Source organism: Augochlora pura, chromosome 7, assembly GCF_028453695.1.
Source record: "Augochlora pura isolate Apur16 chromosome 7, APUR_v2.2.1, whole genome shotgun sequence".
NCBI lineage: Eukaryota > Metazoa > Arthropoda > Insecta > Hymenoptera > Halictidae > Augochlora > Augochlora pura.
This window is the reverse complement of record NC_135778.1, coordinates 15,224,209-15,240,485: the sequence shown is the minus strand read 5'-3', so window position 1 is coordinate 15,240,485 and position 16,277 is coordinate 15,224,209. Positions and strand designations below refer to the sequence as shown.

Below are 16,277 nucleotides of genomic sequence, written 5' to 3'. Positions count from 1 at the left end.
ATTTCAAGTTAATCGGGCTCGTTACCCGTGTGCGTCCTAAACAGTTTTTCGTGTTCATCGTAGAAAATGACACAGAAAAACAGCAGCGACGTCCATCTGGCCAAGAAAGCGTCGTCCTCTTCGGCTCGTGTCCAAGATAACGCCGCCATATTGTTTTTTTGATCTGATGAACCCTATAACCTTAATTTCGATGTTATTAATTAATTATAAACGGACATTTTCAATTTTATTAATTAATTAGAAACTACCGATCCAAATTTCAATTTTCTAGCAGCCGAAATCAATTATCGAGTCTCTACATCAGGTCTAAAGACGTTAATTTCAGAGACGCGAGTTCCTAAAAATATGTAAACCTAGCCACGGCTGCCGCGTAATCGTCGGAATTGTCCGCTTCAACCTCGATATGTCATCGAAAAATCAGACAAGTCCAGGCTTCGAAGTGATAATTCGGCAAATACTGTTTCACTGAAAAGCAGCTGCGCCCAATTTTCTTCACAAAGCTCCTCGCCTAGTAAAGTATTCGGACCCAGTCGATCGGGCGATTTCTTCTGACAAAGACGCTGTGAAAAATAAGGATATCAAGACTCCCGTCCGAGTGACTCACGGCCGATATCGCAAGAGGATCGCACGGTTTCTTTTTATCGCGGTCAATCGAGCGTGAAATCGATCGAGACTGCTGCCGCCAACCGCGGACGTCGACGGGTCTCCACAAGGTAAGGGTGTTAAAACGATATCGTTTCGAATCGCGGGTACGACGGTGGACGACGGCGTCAGTCCTGCTTCTTCTCGTCATCTTCGACGAAACATTTCTTGAAGTGTTTCGAGCAGAACGGGTAGAGGGTCGGATGGTCGCAGGTCCGGCAGGCGGCCGTGAAATGCAAATATAATTTGGTCTCTAAATTATACAATAATATTCATTATATTTAGTAATATCGCTTTACTTTCTAAAATATAAAAGTTTATAATCATAATTTATTTTCTTAACGCTTAGCGGACGGCGACTCTTCCGACCAAGTGAGGTAGCAGGACGAGGCAATTTTTTCAGATGTGTCGACTATCTTGTATATAAATTATTTTAATTTGTATGTAATACAAATATAATTTATATACGATTATATGCATCTATATACAATTATATAATTTATATTTACATAGATTTTACTAATATACTAATTACTAATATACATTTACTAATTTATATAGTTTATATTTTATATAAACATCGCGTGTCGTCTCTTACTCGCCACTCGTCCTGTCGTGCGAAACACAGTAGCGTCTGAGAGTCGCCTCTCGTCCGTTAAGGGTTAAATAATTATAGTCAACTGTTTGTCGATTAACAAAAGTATCTCGTGTAAAGTATGGAATAAAAATATACATGGTATGAACGTATATATACGCTATATACATGTATACGCTTCGTATATGAATGGTCATTCTTCGAGACTGTATATATACGCCCATCGGAGCAAAAGGGTTAATAAGTGGCAGGTTTAGCAACGTTTATCCGTCGAAGTAAAATCGGCGGTAGAATGAAGCATTCTACAGACTTCGTTCCGCGTTGGTTGCGTTTGTTCGACAGCCTCTAGAGATATTTCTCCTCGGATATTATATTAATCGCGATTCCGTTTCCTACGCGCACGCTTGCATCCCTGACAGGTCACTTGACTCCTTTACGTTAAACAAGCGTAATGCGAATGGAGAAGAGAAAAAGCAGCACCACCGTATCGCGTGTCACGTACGCCGCACGTGCGCATTTTTCAGCGGGCAACTGCACTAGAATCGAGTTAATATTTTCAAAGCGAAGGTGGAACGATTTTCTCCGGCAACGGTATAGTCCGCTATCGCATACTATTTTGCATCGGAACTGTATCGCTACGCTGCTGTTACTCACTCGCAAAGGACTTGGCAATTCGATTCTGTAAAGGTCGAATTAATTTGCTTTTCTTTGCTACAGAATTTCTTTGATTCCTTTGCGAGGAGGTTATATTAAAAATTGCAAGCTCGAACGACCTGGAGGGTTAACCTCTTGCACCATTATAACGAGTCAGACTCGTTTCTTCTACATCGAAATAAAAATAAATTCTTCTGTTCCCAAAGCTTAGAAACAAAAGTATATAAAGACAATAAAAGGAACAAAAATTGTCTGATGCTTTTATTAAAAATATTAAGGATGAATAAGTTCCAATTAACGCAGTGTGGAAGAAATCGTAGTGCAAGGGATTAGCCGATAGATACCCGTTGCACCTTGTAACTGATTTGGTACTGTCATCGAGTGATCAAGAAAAGTAGGAGAAATGTATCGTGTAATTAAGTAATCATTATGTCACGCGATAATTACACGTTCCTGCAAAATTGCGGGCAACCTGTACTAGTTGACAACTCAGAGGCAGCGTCTTTCCTGGTTGCCTTGGTCGGTGAAAGCAGAGACGACGAATCGACGCGGAGGACTCCCGAAGATTTTAACCAGTTAATTGTGTTCGACGACTATGTAATCTGAAAATTTAATAATTTCAAGAAATCTTTTAAAAACGCTACCGCTGAATTAATACAATAAAATATAATTGATTAATTCAGAAGAATGTGCAATGTAGTAATGAAATATACAGTATAATAATAATAATATACAATGCACAGTTCGTGTGTAAAAAAAATAATCCTGCATCTGGTAGTAGACCATCTGCGCGTTCGCGCCAATCAGGATCAAGCGCGTCGCTCATTGGTTGGAGCGCGGTCCCAAGAATGGGTATAAATAGGAAGTACAGCGGACGCGAAAACATAGTCGATCCAATCGTCGAGACGAACGGGTTAAGAGTGTTGTTAATTTGTTCTTTCGAGAGTCAACTGCTGCTGAGAAATGTCTGGCCGTGGCAAAGGTGGAAAAGCTAAAGCGAAGGCGAAGTCCCGTTCCAATAGGGCTGGATTGCAATTTCCCGTGGGCCGTATCCACAGGCTCCTGAGAAAGGGAAACTACGCGGAAAGAGTTGGCGCCGGAGCTCCCGTTTACCTGGCTGCCGTCATGGAGTACCTGGCCGCTGAGGTTCTGGAATTGGCGGGAAACGCAGCGCGTGACAACAAGAAGACCAGGATCATTCCAAGACATTTACAACTTGCGATCAGAAATGACGAGGAGCTGAACAAACTTCTATCTGGCGTCACCATCGCTCAAGGAGGTGTCCTTCCGAATATCCAAGCAGTACTGTTGCCGAAAAAGACCGAGAAGAAGGCATAAACAATATTGGACCTCAACCTGATAACAAAACTGGCCCTTTTAAGGGCCACAAAATATTTTAAAACGTTGGAAACCCATCTAATTCTACCTTTTTATTAGAAATCTTTCGTATTGATGTACTGATGAATTTTAACAATAATTTGCAAGGCGGGTCTCTTTTTTACAATTGTCCTAATATTATTGAAATAGTTGATTCTCTCGGGAAAATGTTTATGACGTGGCAGAATGTAGGACTTGGTATCGCGTATTCTGCTTTTGCCACGTAATGCGGTAGAATTCGTCTCGTATTGTACATAAAACTTAAATTTAAAGGTACAAATTATTTTTTAGTTAAAATATAACAACAACGTTGTTAAACACGGTGGAAAAACGCTGGATATGGCAAGGTATTAGTACTTGCACGTATTGTTTTTAAGTAAAATAAAGCACTTATTGGTCTAGAAATTTCCATGGGATTATAGTCATTGATATATTGCTCCGAAAAATTCAATATAATCGAATCATTTCTCTTCGGATCGTATCGATCAGAATTTATCCATTTTTCAAAGTGACTCCACATTTCAAAGCGAAATATGTCTGTCATTAAAATACGATTCTCCAAGTTTAATTCACATTCATGACGATTCAAAAATTTGCTCTTCGTTGTTGGTCATGTAATGAGTATTAAAAATTATCAATACAATAGAAAACGTTAATTATCTATATCCGCCATACTTAGTATAGCGTCGCTTCACGTAGCGGCGAACTGTTCAAATTACTAGCCAAAATCCCTGTTGGTAATTTTTTCTAATCGTTTCAGTGTTTCGCCACTGCGTGGAATGACGCTATTTTCAGACTTTAAACGGAACATGTAAATGGTGTCATCTAGTAGGGGGTTAGCGGTTCAGATCGAACAGTTTCACAGAAGTTAATTTAAAAGCAGTGCGATACGGAATTCAAAACTCTTCTGGGATTTCATATTTGAACATTTTCTATACATTGACGTGATTCCTAACGATAGTATAAAAATTGTTTTTAATAAAAAGATGCAGAAACGAAACCCAGCGGATGCTATTAACAAAGCCCCGTCTCGTTACAGAAGAACAATGTTTCCATCCGAATTTGCCTTACCACAGGGTAAAGAATATAATTTTTCTCTTTTAATTTCTTAATGTATCTGTACGTAGAACATATAAAACATTTGTATTACTTTGATGATCTAGATCTGCCAAAAAATTGTAGATCTGATAGATTATCAGTGGTGTTATCTCAAGTAGACAGAAATTTTAATAACGAGAATGCAGACATGAAATTTTTATATGACAAATATTTACAAAGTCTGATGATGGATATTATATTAAAAGACAAGTTACAGGAGATGGAGAAGTTAATTATAACACAACTAGCAACAATGTCTGAAGAACTTGATTTGAATAAGCAGAAATTATTTAAACTGAAAAATAGAGAAAGAGACATAATTCATCTTACTAATTTGCAGAATGAAATAGATACACAAATCTTGGATATAAAAAACACTATCAGTAAGTAATGTTGATAAACATTTATGTGAGCGAACTATTTCTGAGTTATATGAGAAAATTGAATTACAGAATCTGCAGATTTCAAGCAGGTAATAGATGCTCTATCCCAGTTGCATATTATTTTACAAAATTATGATGTGTTACACTGTGAGAATATAATTCTTGCCAAGACACCCAAAGAGTGGGAAGAAACTGCCAATGCCCTAAAATCCTGCTGTGGCACTTTAAAGTCTATTATGGATTTAATTGAGTCTCATGACAGGTCTTGTCAAATTATTAATACTAATATTAAAGATTTCTTGAACACCTATGATACCATTAAAGATTATCACAAAAGGTATAATGTTCGGTACCAACTATTAATTATTGAACTGTATTACAGTCGATAATATGTCACGTTTTTTATAGGTTTGAAAAAGATATTAATGAACTACAAGCTCTTGTATTGAAAACTGCAGCTTTGTCTTTAATGTAAAGACATAAACAGAATATGATCAACTAATTGAATCCAGTATTATAGCATTAAACTTTTTTTAGTGTGATACTACAGCTTTGTGTATTTGATAAATATTGTGACATTGTGTTTATGTTATGTTATTAGAAATAAACCATGAAGACAAACCAACTTTGTCCAATATCAAATTAAACAATTTTTTTTCCCCGATATTCTAGACGTACAAAAAAAATATATCATACATAAAAATAAAATATACGTATTCGCGGATGTATCCCCTAACCCTGTTGCACTGTACAATACATATTTTTAACATTCACTGTTAGTAGGATTAACTATTAACTTACGTGAACAAAAATGACATCATTTTCGCAGGGACGTAGAATAACGTCAATAAAAGGGTGGCTAAAGTATGCATGGAACAATAGAGGCTTACAATTTTACACATAATATCGAACTTTTATATAATTCACTTAATCACTGTGTTGAAGAAACAAATGTTACATTGTTATTTCGTATCAGTTACATAGTTGTGTACGTACTTGAATACAAAGGCACTTCTGTGGCTGTAACATTGATGAGTACACTCCAGCACGAGATATAAAATCCACCAATAAAGAGTGTGCATAACTTTCTTGGAAAGATAGGTTGCGGGGCTACGCCTCTCGAGCGATTGATAAGATTAACCATTGTTTATATTTCTGCTCTCGTAGAATACATTTCCAGACTGATAAATACGCTACAAGTGAAACAATCTTTCGCACAAATTGACCACACCCGGTCAAAGATAAGAGAAATATGGCTTCAAAACTTCCTTCAACTCTAACCAACTTGTTCAGGTATGTGCTTAATTAAATAATATTATTTTTGTGTAATCAATCCTTTTTTTTTTAATTTGATCCAGTACCGATGAAATGACGACTGAACAATGAAATTCAGTTTTGTCTTATGTTTAAATTCGAAATTCTATTTTCAATTTCTAGTTACATTGACAATCATAAAACAGAATACATAAATAATCTACGTGAAGCAGTGGCTATAAAATCGGTTTCTGCATGGCCAGATCACAGAGATGAGATAGTTCGAATGATGAAATGGGCAGAAGTTAAACTGAAAGATCTTGGTGCTACTACGGAATTAGCAGATGTAGGAAAAGAAACTTGTCCAAATGGAGACGAAATACCATTGCCGCCAATATTGTTAGGAACACTTGGATCTGATCCAAAGAAAAAAACTGTGCTTTTATATGGACATTTAGATGTTCAACCAGCAATGAAATCAGATGGTTGGGATACAGAACCGTTTGTTCTTGTGGAGAAAGACGAAAAATTATATGGCCGTGGAAGTACAGATGACAAAGGCCCTGTGCTTTGTTGGATACATGCACTGCAAGCTTATAAAGCTATTGGTGCTAATATTCCTGTAAATCTTAAGGTATTTTCATTATTGTAAACTGTTACTAACAATTGTGTCATCTTTCATTACTAATTCCATTTTGATTACAGTTTGTCTTCGAAGGTATGGAGGAAGCTGGAAGTGAAGGTTTGGATGACCTATTGTGGGCACGCAAGGATACATTCTTACAGGGTGTAGATTATGTCTGCATATCTGATAATTATTGGTTGGGCACTAAGAAGCCTTGTATTACATACGGCCTAAGAGGTATCGGTTATTTCAATATTGAAGTTACATGTGCCAGTCAAGATTTACACAGTGGTACATTTGGTGGAACTGTGCATGAAGCGATGGCTGACTTGATTTATTTAATGAATACGTTGGTTGATGTAAATGGTAAAATTTTAATAGACGGTATTTATGACAATGTGGCGAAGATTACAGAAAAAGAATTGGATGCTTATAAAACAATAGAATTTGATGTACCTGAATTCAAGAAAAATGTTGGTACAGATAGACTTGCTCATAATGAAGATAAGGCACGTTTTTATAATTAATAATTTGATATTAAATGTTATAATATTATATATATTATAATGTGTTTTGTTGCATTATTAGATCCAGCTTTTAATTCATCGTTGGAGACAACCCAGTTTATCCCTTCATGGCATAGAAGGTGCATTTAGTGAACCAGGTGCAAAGACTGTCATTCCAAGAAAAGTTATTGGCAAATTCTCTATAAGATTGGTGCCAAATATGACCGGTGATGGGGTTATTGAAAAAGTAACAACATATTTGGATAAAATGTGGGCTGCTAGAGGTAGCCCAAATAAAATGAAAGTTATTATGGGTCATGTTGGGGAACCCTGGTCTGAAAATCCTGATCATCCGCATTATGTGGCTGGGCGCAAAGCTACCAAACATGTTTATAAAGTAGAGCCAGACTTATCACGAGAAGGTGGTTCGATTCCAGTTACTCTGACATTCCAGAAAGTAACGGGTAAAAATGTACTACTTTTGCCGGTTGGTGCCGGTGATGATGGAGCTCATTCACAAAATGAAAAATTGAATATTCGCAATTACATCGAGGGAGTATGTATTTTTTTAATGAACGATAGATTTCTTTAAAATGTTTCATGCAGTAACTGTTCACTTTTATTCCAGACGAAGTTACTCGGCGCTTATTTGTACGAAGTAGCTCAAATTCAGTAATTAAAGGGGCTTGAAAAATCAGTAACTTTAAGGAGAATGGATAATGGGAAAGTCTTTTTTATATAATGTATATAAGCTATACAAAAATATTGTTCATAATAAAATGGAAGAACTTTTAGAATGATTGGATTCGGTTATTTTGATATAATTTACTTCTGTGTTATTTTTAACACCCAAGCTGGTTGCCCTCTATGAAATTCTGATGATATAGATATAATTGATTTTCTACCATTCTGCTTCCACTAAAATTTAATATATACACAATGGTAATTAACAATTATGCTTTTTATAAGACATGTACTAGTCATTTTTCATCAGACTACTAAAATTACTTACTTTAAGTGGCTCATCAGAACCAAGTAAGAAAATTTGCGTGTTTACGGAAGTTGTAAGCGATCCTAAGTACAATAGACCATTCTTTGGCCAATCAAGCATTAGTGCATAAATATATTCCTCATCTTTGCTTTGAGTATACCAAACATAGTTCGTCAAGGTGTCATTTTGTGTACTCCATGGTTTGGTATTATAAATAGCTTCTCCATTTATTGCTAACCAATCGCCTGTCAAACAAAAACTTGTTGTAATATTCTGTTTTGGATAAGATGTAAAACTTACATGAAAATATTTTAGTATCATTCAAGTAACAAATAAGTATGCATAAAACAGTTGTCATACCCATTCCACGTAATCTCTCTTCAAAAATTGGAGAAATAGTGCCATCTTTTGTTGGACCCACATTCATTAATACATTTCCTCCACAACTTACAGTAACTACCAGTTCTTTTACCAATTCTGATAATGTTAAATATTCTGCTAAACGGGCGTTTCTGCGAAAACCCCAAGATTTCTTATCAATAGTCATGCAGTTCTCCCATTTATGAGGTTGGAGTACACCTAATTATTTGAGATAAGGAATTACAATAAAATAACATATTAAAGATATTTTAAGTATCTAAGTCTAATACTTGCCTGGGTTATATCTGTCAGTACATGTATAAAAATCACCGTGATGGCATGGTATGTTTGCACCCCATCTATCATTAACAACAACTGTATCTTTTACAGGACTTTCGTTGTATAGCCAGCATAAAAATTCTTTTGATGTCCAGTAAGTATCTGATGCTTCCCAATCTCCATCAGACCATAAAACTTCTGGTTTATAATTCTCTATTAACTCTTGTAATTCAGGTATTATTTTTTGTTTAACAAAAATATCTGTTCTAAAATTGTTTTCTTTATCGTGCAAATAAAGGGGATTGTACCATTCATATAAGGAATGATAAAGCCCAAACTTCAAATTAGTTGAACTTCGCAATGCCATTGATAATTCGCCTAATATAAACAAGCATTGTTGATTAGAAAATATGTAATATTTTACTAGTATAACAATGTAGACTGTAATACCTATAAGGTCCCTTTGTGGTCCTACATCCATAGAATTCCAACTGAAGGAATATTTTGACGGCCATAATGTATATCCTTCGTGATGTTTACTTGTCAGTACCACGTACTTTGCACCTGAAGCTTGAAATAATTCACTCCACTCTGTGGCATTAAAAAATTCTGCAGTAAAATCATGAGCAAAGTCCTGATATGTAAAGTTTGGTGGATATCTTTGTTTCATAAAGTCACGGTACTTGGTATCATTCTGCTCATCTAAAAGTAGTAAATTAGATCACTTATTAAGCAATAAAGAAAAGATGTTTAAATGTTCCAATTACTGAAATGTAATGTTACCTCGCCAATTATTCCAAAACCATTCAGAACCAAAGCTGGGAACACTGAAAACCCCCCAATGAATAAAAATGCCAAACTTTGCATCATCATACCACTTTGGAAGTGGACGGCTATCTAAACTATCCCATGTAGGAATATATTTATCTGGTTTTCCATTTTGATGCTGAAATACTTTGTCATTTTCTATGCTCGAAAATATTACGACATATTCATCTTCTGATGATCCACATAATATACAAAGAGTACAGAACAATAGGATGTAAATCCATGAAACCATTTTCCTGTTTATTGTAATTGTACTGAAAATATACAGAATGCAAACACATTTATATCAGTATACATATTTAAATCAGTATAGCATACAGGGCATTCCAAGCTTCAAATATACTATTTGTTAAAAAAAATTTAAGTATTATGAAATATGCTAACAAAATTTAGCCACCAAAACCTGGAACACTCTGTACATTATTAAAGATATAATTGAATGTACATATGGATGTATTTTATTGAATATAAATGAATATTCATATAAATATTGTAAATAAAATTCTTATAACAGATATGTACAAAAGACAATATTACATAAATAGTTTACCAAATCTTTATAAATAACTATATATGTACGTACATATATCGTAAAAGTATAATACTTCTTTGTTTCTATCTATTTTGAATAAGATATGAAAAGTAGCGTTTTAATGTAACATTAACTCAATGTATGTTTCTCATGTGTCAAAGTGATAAATATGGCGATAAACTTGCCGAATTGTCATCATTGTCATGCGATAGGTGATTAATACATTCAATTCTGTTTATACATATATATTGATATAATAAGTGTATTTTTATGAAACGACAGAATCCATTTTAATTAACGCTTTCGTTGAAAGTACGAAATGAAAATTTTAAACATATAATACATAAGCAAACTCCAGACCCGGTATCGCATGCGTGTGCATATGTATTCTACCGATACTGTATATGTACATTGTAGTCAGTTGAACTTAGAATTTATAACGCCACTCCCTATCAGTTTATTGTCAGTTTTACAAGAAATATAGAAATTTTATCATGTCTTTTTGGATACCGTTGGAGTCTAACCCTGAGGTAAAAATCCCCGTCTCTTACAAGTACATAAATTGTATGACAGAATTTAAATATTTTTTTACTCTGTTCTAGGTTATGACGAAGGTAAATAATCTAGATTTTCAATTGTTATTAAAACTTTTTGACAGTAATCATTACATACAGTAAATATTATTTAAGATACTTATTAATGAGCTACTAATTTCTATATAGCATATTAAAGTTAGGACATCTGATTACATACATGAAATAACTTTGTCATTGTTTATATCTTCTCAAGATTGAATAATGATATGTATATTTGTAGTTCTTGCATCAACTAGGTGTACCAAAGGAATGGAGCATTGTTGATGTTTATGGTCTAGAGCAAGATTTATTGGCGCTTATACCAAAACCAGTTGTTGCCATTATCTTACTTTACCCTTTGCGAAAAAAGGTTTGGAATTATGTGGTTATATGTATTTAAAATTGACTGTAGTGTTTACACATTGATGCCTTCACAGGGTGATAATACATTAGTTGATACTGAAGAAGTTGATAAACAACAAAGCACTGCTGCTGTAGTAGATCCATCACTTTATTATATGAAACAATATATTCACAATGCGTGTGGTACAATTGCATTAATTCATAGTATTGCAAATAATCTAGATACGTAAGTTTATCATCTATAATATGAAAATCGAATGTAAATTTAATACTGCATGCTATATGTTATTATTTTTACAGCATAAATCTTAAGGAAGGTTTCTTGAAAACTTTCTTAGATAACTCTAAAAATCTCTCTGCTGAAGAGTGTGGAAAACTTTTAATGTCATCAAATGAAATCTGTGAGACACATGAAGAAATGGCATATGAAGGACAAACAGAAGTATGATTTTTATTTTTACCAAATGATTATAAAAATGTGAGAATAAATATTTTATAGGCACCAAGCGAGGATGTACCAGTGTTTCATCATTTTGTAGCATTTGTACAAAAAAATGGCATTTTATATGAATTAGGTAAATAAGTTATCGTTTATCGTAATGAAAATTAATTGAACAATGTTGTTCAAATGTTCTAATTATATAATTAAATATTGCAATCTTTAGATGGACGCAAGCCTGGGCCTATTACTCATGGTTCAACTACTCCAGAGACATTATTGGAAGATGCTGCTCGTGTTTGTAAAGACTATATAGCACGCGATCCAGATGAAGTGTGCTTTACGGTTGTTGCCCTATCTAATAATGATTCGGAATCATTTTAATTTTGTATATAATATGCATTATATTCATTTCTTACAAATTTCGGTAAATATTTTTTAAAAAGTTATTAATTATTCAAAATAAGTCTCGAATAAACGTTCATTTCGTAATATTTGGATATTATTAATTACAAAATTTCTTTAAATAGTATAGAACATTATAACTTTTTGAAATCATTCAAGAGAGCAGCTTTGACAACGCGTGTCAAGGTCAAGGCCATATGTATACATATATGTTGAGGCAGATTACAATGTAGTAGCATTAATATATTTTTGTTAAGTTTTTAACTAACAACGAGCGACGACTTTTAAAGGTCTTTCAGGAAGAAGGCCGTGAGTTATCACGTATTGTATGCAGGGACGGAAAAGTTCTGAAACTTATTAATAGGTTCTATTTATAACAGTACTGATAGAATTTGTTTCAAAAAGTTTTATTGAGAATACGTAAAAAGAAATTCTAGAATATCTATTCCGTAAGAACACTTTTATAGCAATTCTTCATGATAAGATTTACAAATTTTACAGGAATAGGTATTCTCTTAAGTGTAAGATATAAGTGCTGATAGAAGTTTTTCAGAAACGAGCGGTACCTGTATATTTCGATTCCTGATTGTACGTTAATACGTGAAGATCAAAGTCATTGGAAGTGGTTTCCAATTTTATTTTCTACATTATATACACAGTCATTTGGTGTTGCATTTGTTAATATTTGCTAATATTTGCTTATCACATTATAAGAAATATATTGGTAAATAGGAGTACATACAGATATTGGCAGGTATTTGTATTGCACCCTCGTTGAAAGATAATTTATGTATAGGATTAAAGAAAAATGGAAAGTAACATGTTCCAGAAATTGCAGATCAACGTTTTTTAATACATATTTTTTTAAAAATTTATACAATCTAGCGAATGTTTAAATAATCAAATAATAACTAAGACGACAAAACAGCGTAAAGAAGGCGTACAGAAAATTAATGTAAGATTTGTATACATATAACCAGAATGATTGCATTGGTTTCAGTTAAAAGTTTTTGATATCTGTACTGTATTGTTCGAGGATGAATACCTGTAAAGTATTTGAGTACCTGTGAAAGATTTGACAATTAAAATCAATAGTCCTATTTTCTTTTTCTAAAACAATCGATTCCGAAATTAAGTAACAAACGTGTAACATTTGTGTTAGTCAATTAAATCGATGTTGTGAATGTGAATTAAAATATAATGAACGTTATTGTTCATAAGGCGCTTCTTTCGTATAATATTACAACATAAATTGTATTAGATTTTGTATTTGTTAGGTTTAGATTAATAGCTTTATAATTGTAACCATCGCATTAAAAATTCAATCGCGTTGGTTTGTTCACAAATTTGTTTGTACAAATTGTCTTCGCTACCTTTTTATAAATCAATTCCTAGAATTGCTTTTTTAACAATTGAGTAACATCACAAATTATACGCACAAATACGTTTAGAAATTTTTATAATAGTTTTGGCGCCAAACGAAAAGAAACGAATATTGAAACGATATGAGCTACGTGTCAAAAATAGCTAGCGGAAACAATAAATTAGTGTACAGTACACGTGTACAATAATTTTCATTTAATTTAATATTGCGTTAATTGCTGTTTTACTATTTCATCTAATTCAAATGAAATTTCAGAAATGTATTTTACATATTTCTTCAAATAACAGTTATTTGTATGCGTTTGTGAATTGTATTCTTTTAATAACTCACCTTCTTCTTGTAGAGAAGTCTTTAGTCGCGGAAAGTCAATTTTTGTATCTAAAACAATTGCTTCTTCGTTTACTAGCAAGTGAATTACCTCACGCCAGTTTATACGATTACGGAGATATCGTAGAAAAATCAAATTTACGAGTCTATTGTCGGAGGTCACAAAACTTGTCGGTCAGTGACCAGAAGGTAGCAAAAGGCTTAGTTATTTTCGATCCTCTTCTGAGAGCGTGTATCTTGGCACCACTCTCTAAATAGTAGCTTCAAAACACAAAATAAAACCGAAATCTAGGCTTGCGACCCGTTGTTGACTACATATATCACGCGATTTCTTGCATAACGCTGACGCTCGGTAACGAAGGAAAGAAAGGAGAAGCGAGAATAAATTCTATAATTATCTTCATAACTATGTTCGACGTTTGTAATTAGGTATAAGTACAGTGTGAAAACGACATCGATCGTCGGAAGAATTAATTGGTATGCACTAATCATCTTAGAAAGAATACATATCATGCGAATATTGTGTTCTACGTTATTAAAGAAGATATTTGGAAAGTATTTTTGTACGTCTTCATTTTCATTAGATTCGGCTCAATTAAGTTTCATGGTGATTTCGGATGTAATCTTTAACCATTTCGAAGCGTTGATTTGTTTAATGTTAAACGTCGAATCGGCAGATACTTTTAATTGTTTAACAATGACAGCGGAAATTTTTTGGCTAACTAAAGGTTACAGATAAAGCTAGTATCAATAATATGGATATACATGCAATTTTATTCGGTCTTGTTTTCTTTGTCTTTACGAGCAGTTGTTAAGGCTTCATAATTAATCGTTCCGATACCTCCCTTTGAAGTAACTTGTACGATATCTACGTGAAAGGAAAGATTTATTGGGGTGCATTAGTCATTATTTGTCTCTCAACCTTGGAGGAGGGAAAGTTTCTATGAAAAGTATGGTTCTCGCGTTCGTGTAGATCCCTATTCAAAAGTTTTCCATACAGTGGGAATCTTCCTACCGCGGTCGTAAAACGGCTGTTAGATTCCTATATGGGGCGGGTGCGATAATTTCTTGCCCCGTCGAGTATTTCTTCAACGAATCGGTTACATAAGTTTCTGTCAATTGTACATGAGATATGCATTTCCAGATAAAGGAAGAATCTAACAGAAAGTTGACTATCTGGTGTCTGTTTCTTCAGCAGATCCTTGTTTATTGCAAAAGCTAAAAATGACGGAGAAACCGGTATACACGTGTAAATATTATACCTACAAATTTATCGTCAAATTAGCACACGTCAAAGCACACGGATCATTCAAACGCCATTAAAAAATGATTTCGTAGGAATTTCTAGGAAGAATTGAGATATTCGGTGAAATTATACAATAATTTATACAATTGTTGTTCGATTAGGTAAGCTCGCATTCGATGATTAATTTTTATTCGTATCGTAAATTCAGTTAAAGCAAGGAATTTCGAAAGTTTCCTTTCAATTTATCGATCATTCACTAAATCATTTGAATTTTTGTTCCTTTATTCTATTATGAACACTTGCGATGAAATAGAACGATTACATAATAAGTATTGACGTTTGTCAAGGTTATTGTTTTTGTAAATCGATGCCACAATCTCATTTCTCTCGATTAATAAATGATAATCGAAATGGAAGCCTTATCGAATCTCCGCTGAATTAAATTATTTTCACGACATTCGGTGTAGTTATTGTACATGTACACAGATGTATTACATTACGTTGCTATTATCTATTGTTCAAGAGGTATAGTAATTCTATCTATTATTGATCGCGTTGGCAAGATCTTCGTCATCGTAGTGGAAAATTTTGGGGTTCGTTGGTGCTCAGATAGGATGATAAAATAATCGTGCCGTAGAGGAACTCCCTCGCAATGGGAAGTACGGGTATTTTCATGATTCATGGCAGTGGAAAATTTATGCGGAAACTGGTCTTCTTACCGTAGAAGAAGCCACTTACACGTTGAAAGCCTTTCGAAGGATGAAAATAAAAGGTTCGACAAAGTATTCCAAGCGCGTATGACAAACGCGAACAAATTTAGCGATTTCATACTATCTGAAGACTAACTGACGCGAAAGCCTGATCATTTCATTAAGATCTTTTTGGTGGATACTCTTGTCGCTTCTTCAAGTTGTACTCGGAGATATCCTGGAATTGTAATCTTTGGGTTGATTCGTCGAACAACCGTTGTATACAGTGCCGCTTTACAATCTACTACCGACGCTTTATAAACGATTTTTTACTTTCGCTAAGATTTCATTTGACATCACATATTTTCATCGAGTTCGATGTAATTGATAACAGGTATATACCTAAGTCTAAAGTAAATCTCTTAGGTTCGCCGAAGGTGTGCGTCCTGCTGATAAAACATATTGCGATGGCAATTTGTTAAATCCGCCTGATTGAGCAACGCAGATAATACATGGAAACTGATCTACACTAAAATCAAGGGAAGCACTAAAAAAATATAAATGTTTGTGCCTGTATCACGATACGCGGATTAGTATACAATCTCTCTTTGTGATAGGGAGTGAAGGTTAAGATCGGTAAAAGTCAACTCGCGTTACACGCTCTCCTTACTTAACAAAACGGATCCGAGGAGCGAATTGTGTAACAGTTGAAAATCGTTTTGTAC

At 34.1% G+C, this 16,277-nt stretch overlaps 5 protein-coding genes across 12 annotated transcripts; 4 read left to right on the top strand and 1 right to left on the bottom strand.

Moving 5' to 3' along the window:
* The first annotated feature begins 2,650 nt into the window (after positions 1–2,650).
* LOC144473181 (histone H2A-like) lies at positions 2,651–3,766 on the top strand. Its single transcript, XM_078186825.1, has one exon. The coding sequence runs from the start codon at positions 2,855–2,857 to the stop codon at positions 3,227–3,229; it is 375 nt and encodes a 124-aa protein (XP_078042951.1). The 5' UTR covers positions 2,651–2,854; the 3' UTR covers positions 3,230–3,766.
* Positions 3,767–4,033: 267 nt separating this feature from the next.
* On the top strand, positions 4,034–5,368 carry LOC144473179 (uncharacterized). Its single transcript, XM_078186823.1, has 4 exons — positions 4,034–4,345; positions 4,432–4,749; positions 4,819–5,086; positions 5,158–5,368. Exons 1-4 carry the CDS (start codon positions 4,255–4,257, stop codon positions 5,222–5,224), a joined length of 744 nt encoding a protein of 247 aa, XP_078042949.1. The 5' UTR covers positions 4,034–4,254; the 3' UTR covers positions 5,225–5,368.
* Positions 5,369–5,655: 287 nt separating this feature from the next.
* On the top strand, positions 5,656–7,931 carry Cndp2 (Cytosolic non-specific dipeptidase 2). 2 transcript variants are annotated; one of them, XM_078186822.1, is made up of 6 exons: positions 5,656–5,823; positions 5,917–6,042; positions 6,187–6,637; positions 6,709–7,137; positions 7,217–7,690; positions 7,763–7,931. In XM_078186822.1, the coding sequence occupies exons 2-6, from the start codon at positions 6,002–6,004 to the stop codon at positions 7,808–7,810; spliced, it is 1,443 nt and encodes a 480-aa protein (XP_078042948.1). In that variant the 5' UTR covers positions 5,656–5,823; positions 5,917–6,001; the 3' UTR covers positions 7,811–7,931. The 2 variants fall into 2 exon arrangements, with proteins under 2 accessions (XP_078042948.1, XP_078042946.1); XM_078186820.1 differs by having other exon boundaries at positions 5,656–6,042.
* On the bottom strand, positions 7,852–10,716 carry Fuca (alpha-L-fucosidase). Of its 7 annotated transcripts, none has more exons than XM_078186818.1 (7): positions 10,635–10,716; positions 9,548–9,846; positions 9,215–9,466; positions 8,780–9,142; positions 8,486–8,704; positions 8,147–8,370; positions 7,852–8,052 (listed from the first exon to the last, which is right to left on the bottom strand). In XM_078186818.1, exons 2-7 carry the CDS (start codon positions 9,822–9,824, stop codon positions 7,960–7,962), a joined length of 1,428 nt encoding a protein of 475 aa, XP_078042944.1. In that variant the 5' UTR covers positions 9,825–9,846; positions 10,635–10,716; the 3' UTR covers positions 7,852–7,959. The 7 variants fall into 7 exon arrangements, with proteins under 7 accessions (XP_078042944.1, XP_078042945.1, XP_078042939.1 ...); XM_078186819.1 differs by having other exon boundaries at positions 9,548–9,828; positions 10,635–10,659; XM_078186813.1 differs by lacking the exon at positions 10,635–10,716 and adding an exon at positions 10,468–10,502.
* Positions 10,536–13,592, top strand: Uch (Ubiquitin carboxyl-terminal hydrolase). Its single transcript, XM_078186824.1, has 7 exons — positions 10,536–10,654; positions 10,727–10,738; positions 10,941–11,069; positions 11,137–11,288; positions 11,363–11,504; positions 11,562–11,637; positions 11,728–13,592. Exons 1-7 carry the CDS (start codon positions 10,619–10,621, stop codon positions 11,883–11,885), a joined length of 705 nt encoding a protein of 234 aa, XP_078042950.1. The 5' UTR covers positions 10,536–10,618; the 3' UTR covers positions 11,886–13,592.
* The last annotated feature ends 2,685 nt before the right edge of the window (positions 13,593–16,277 follow it).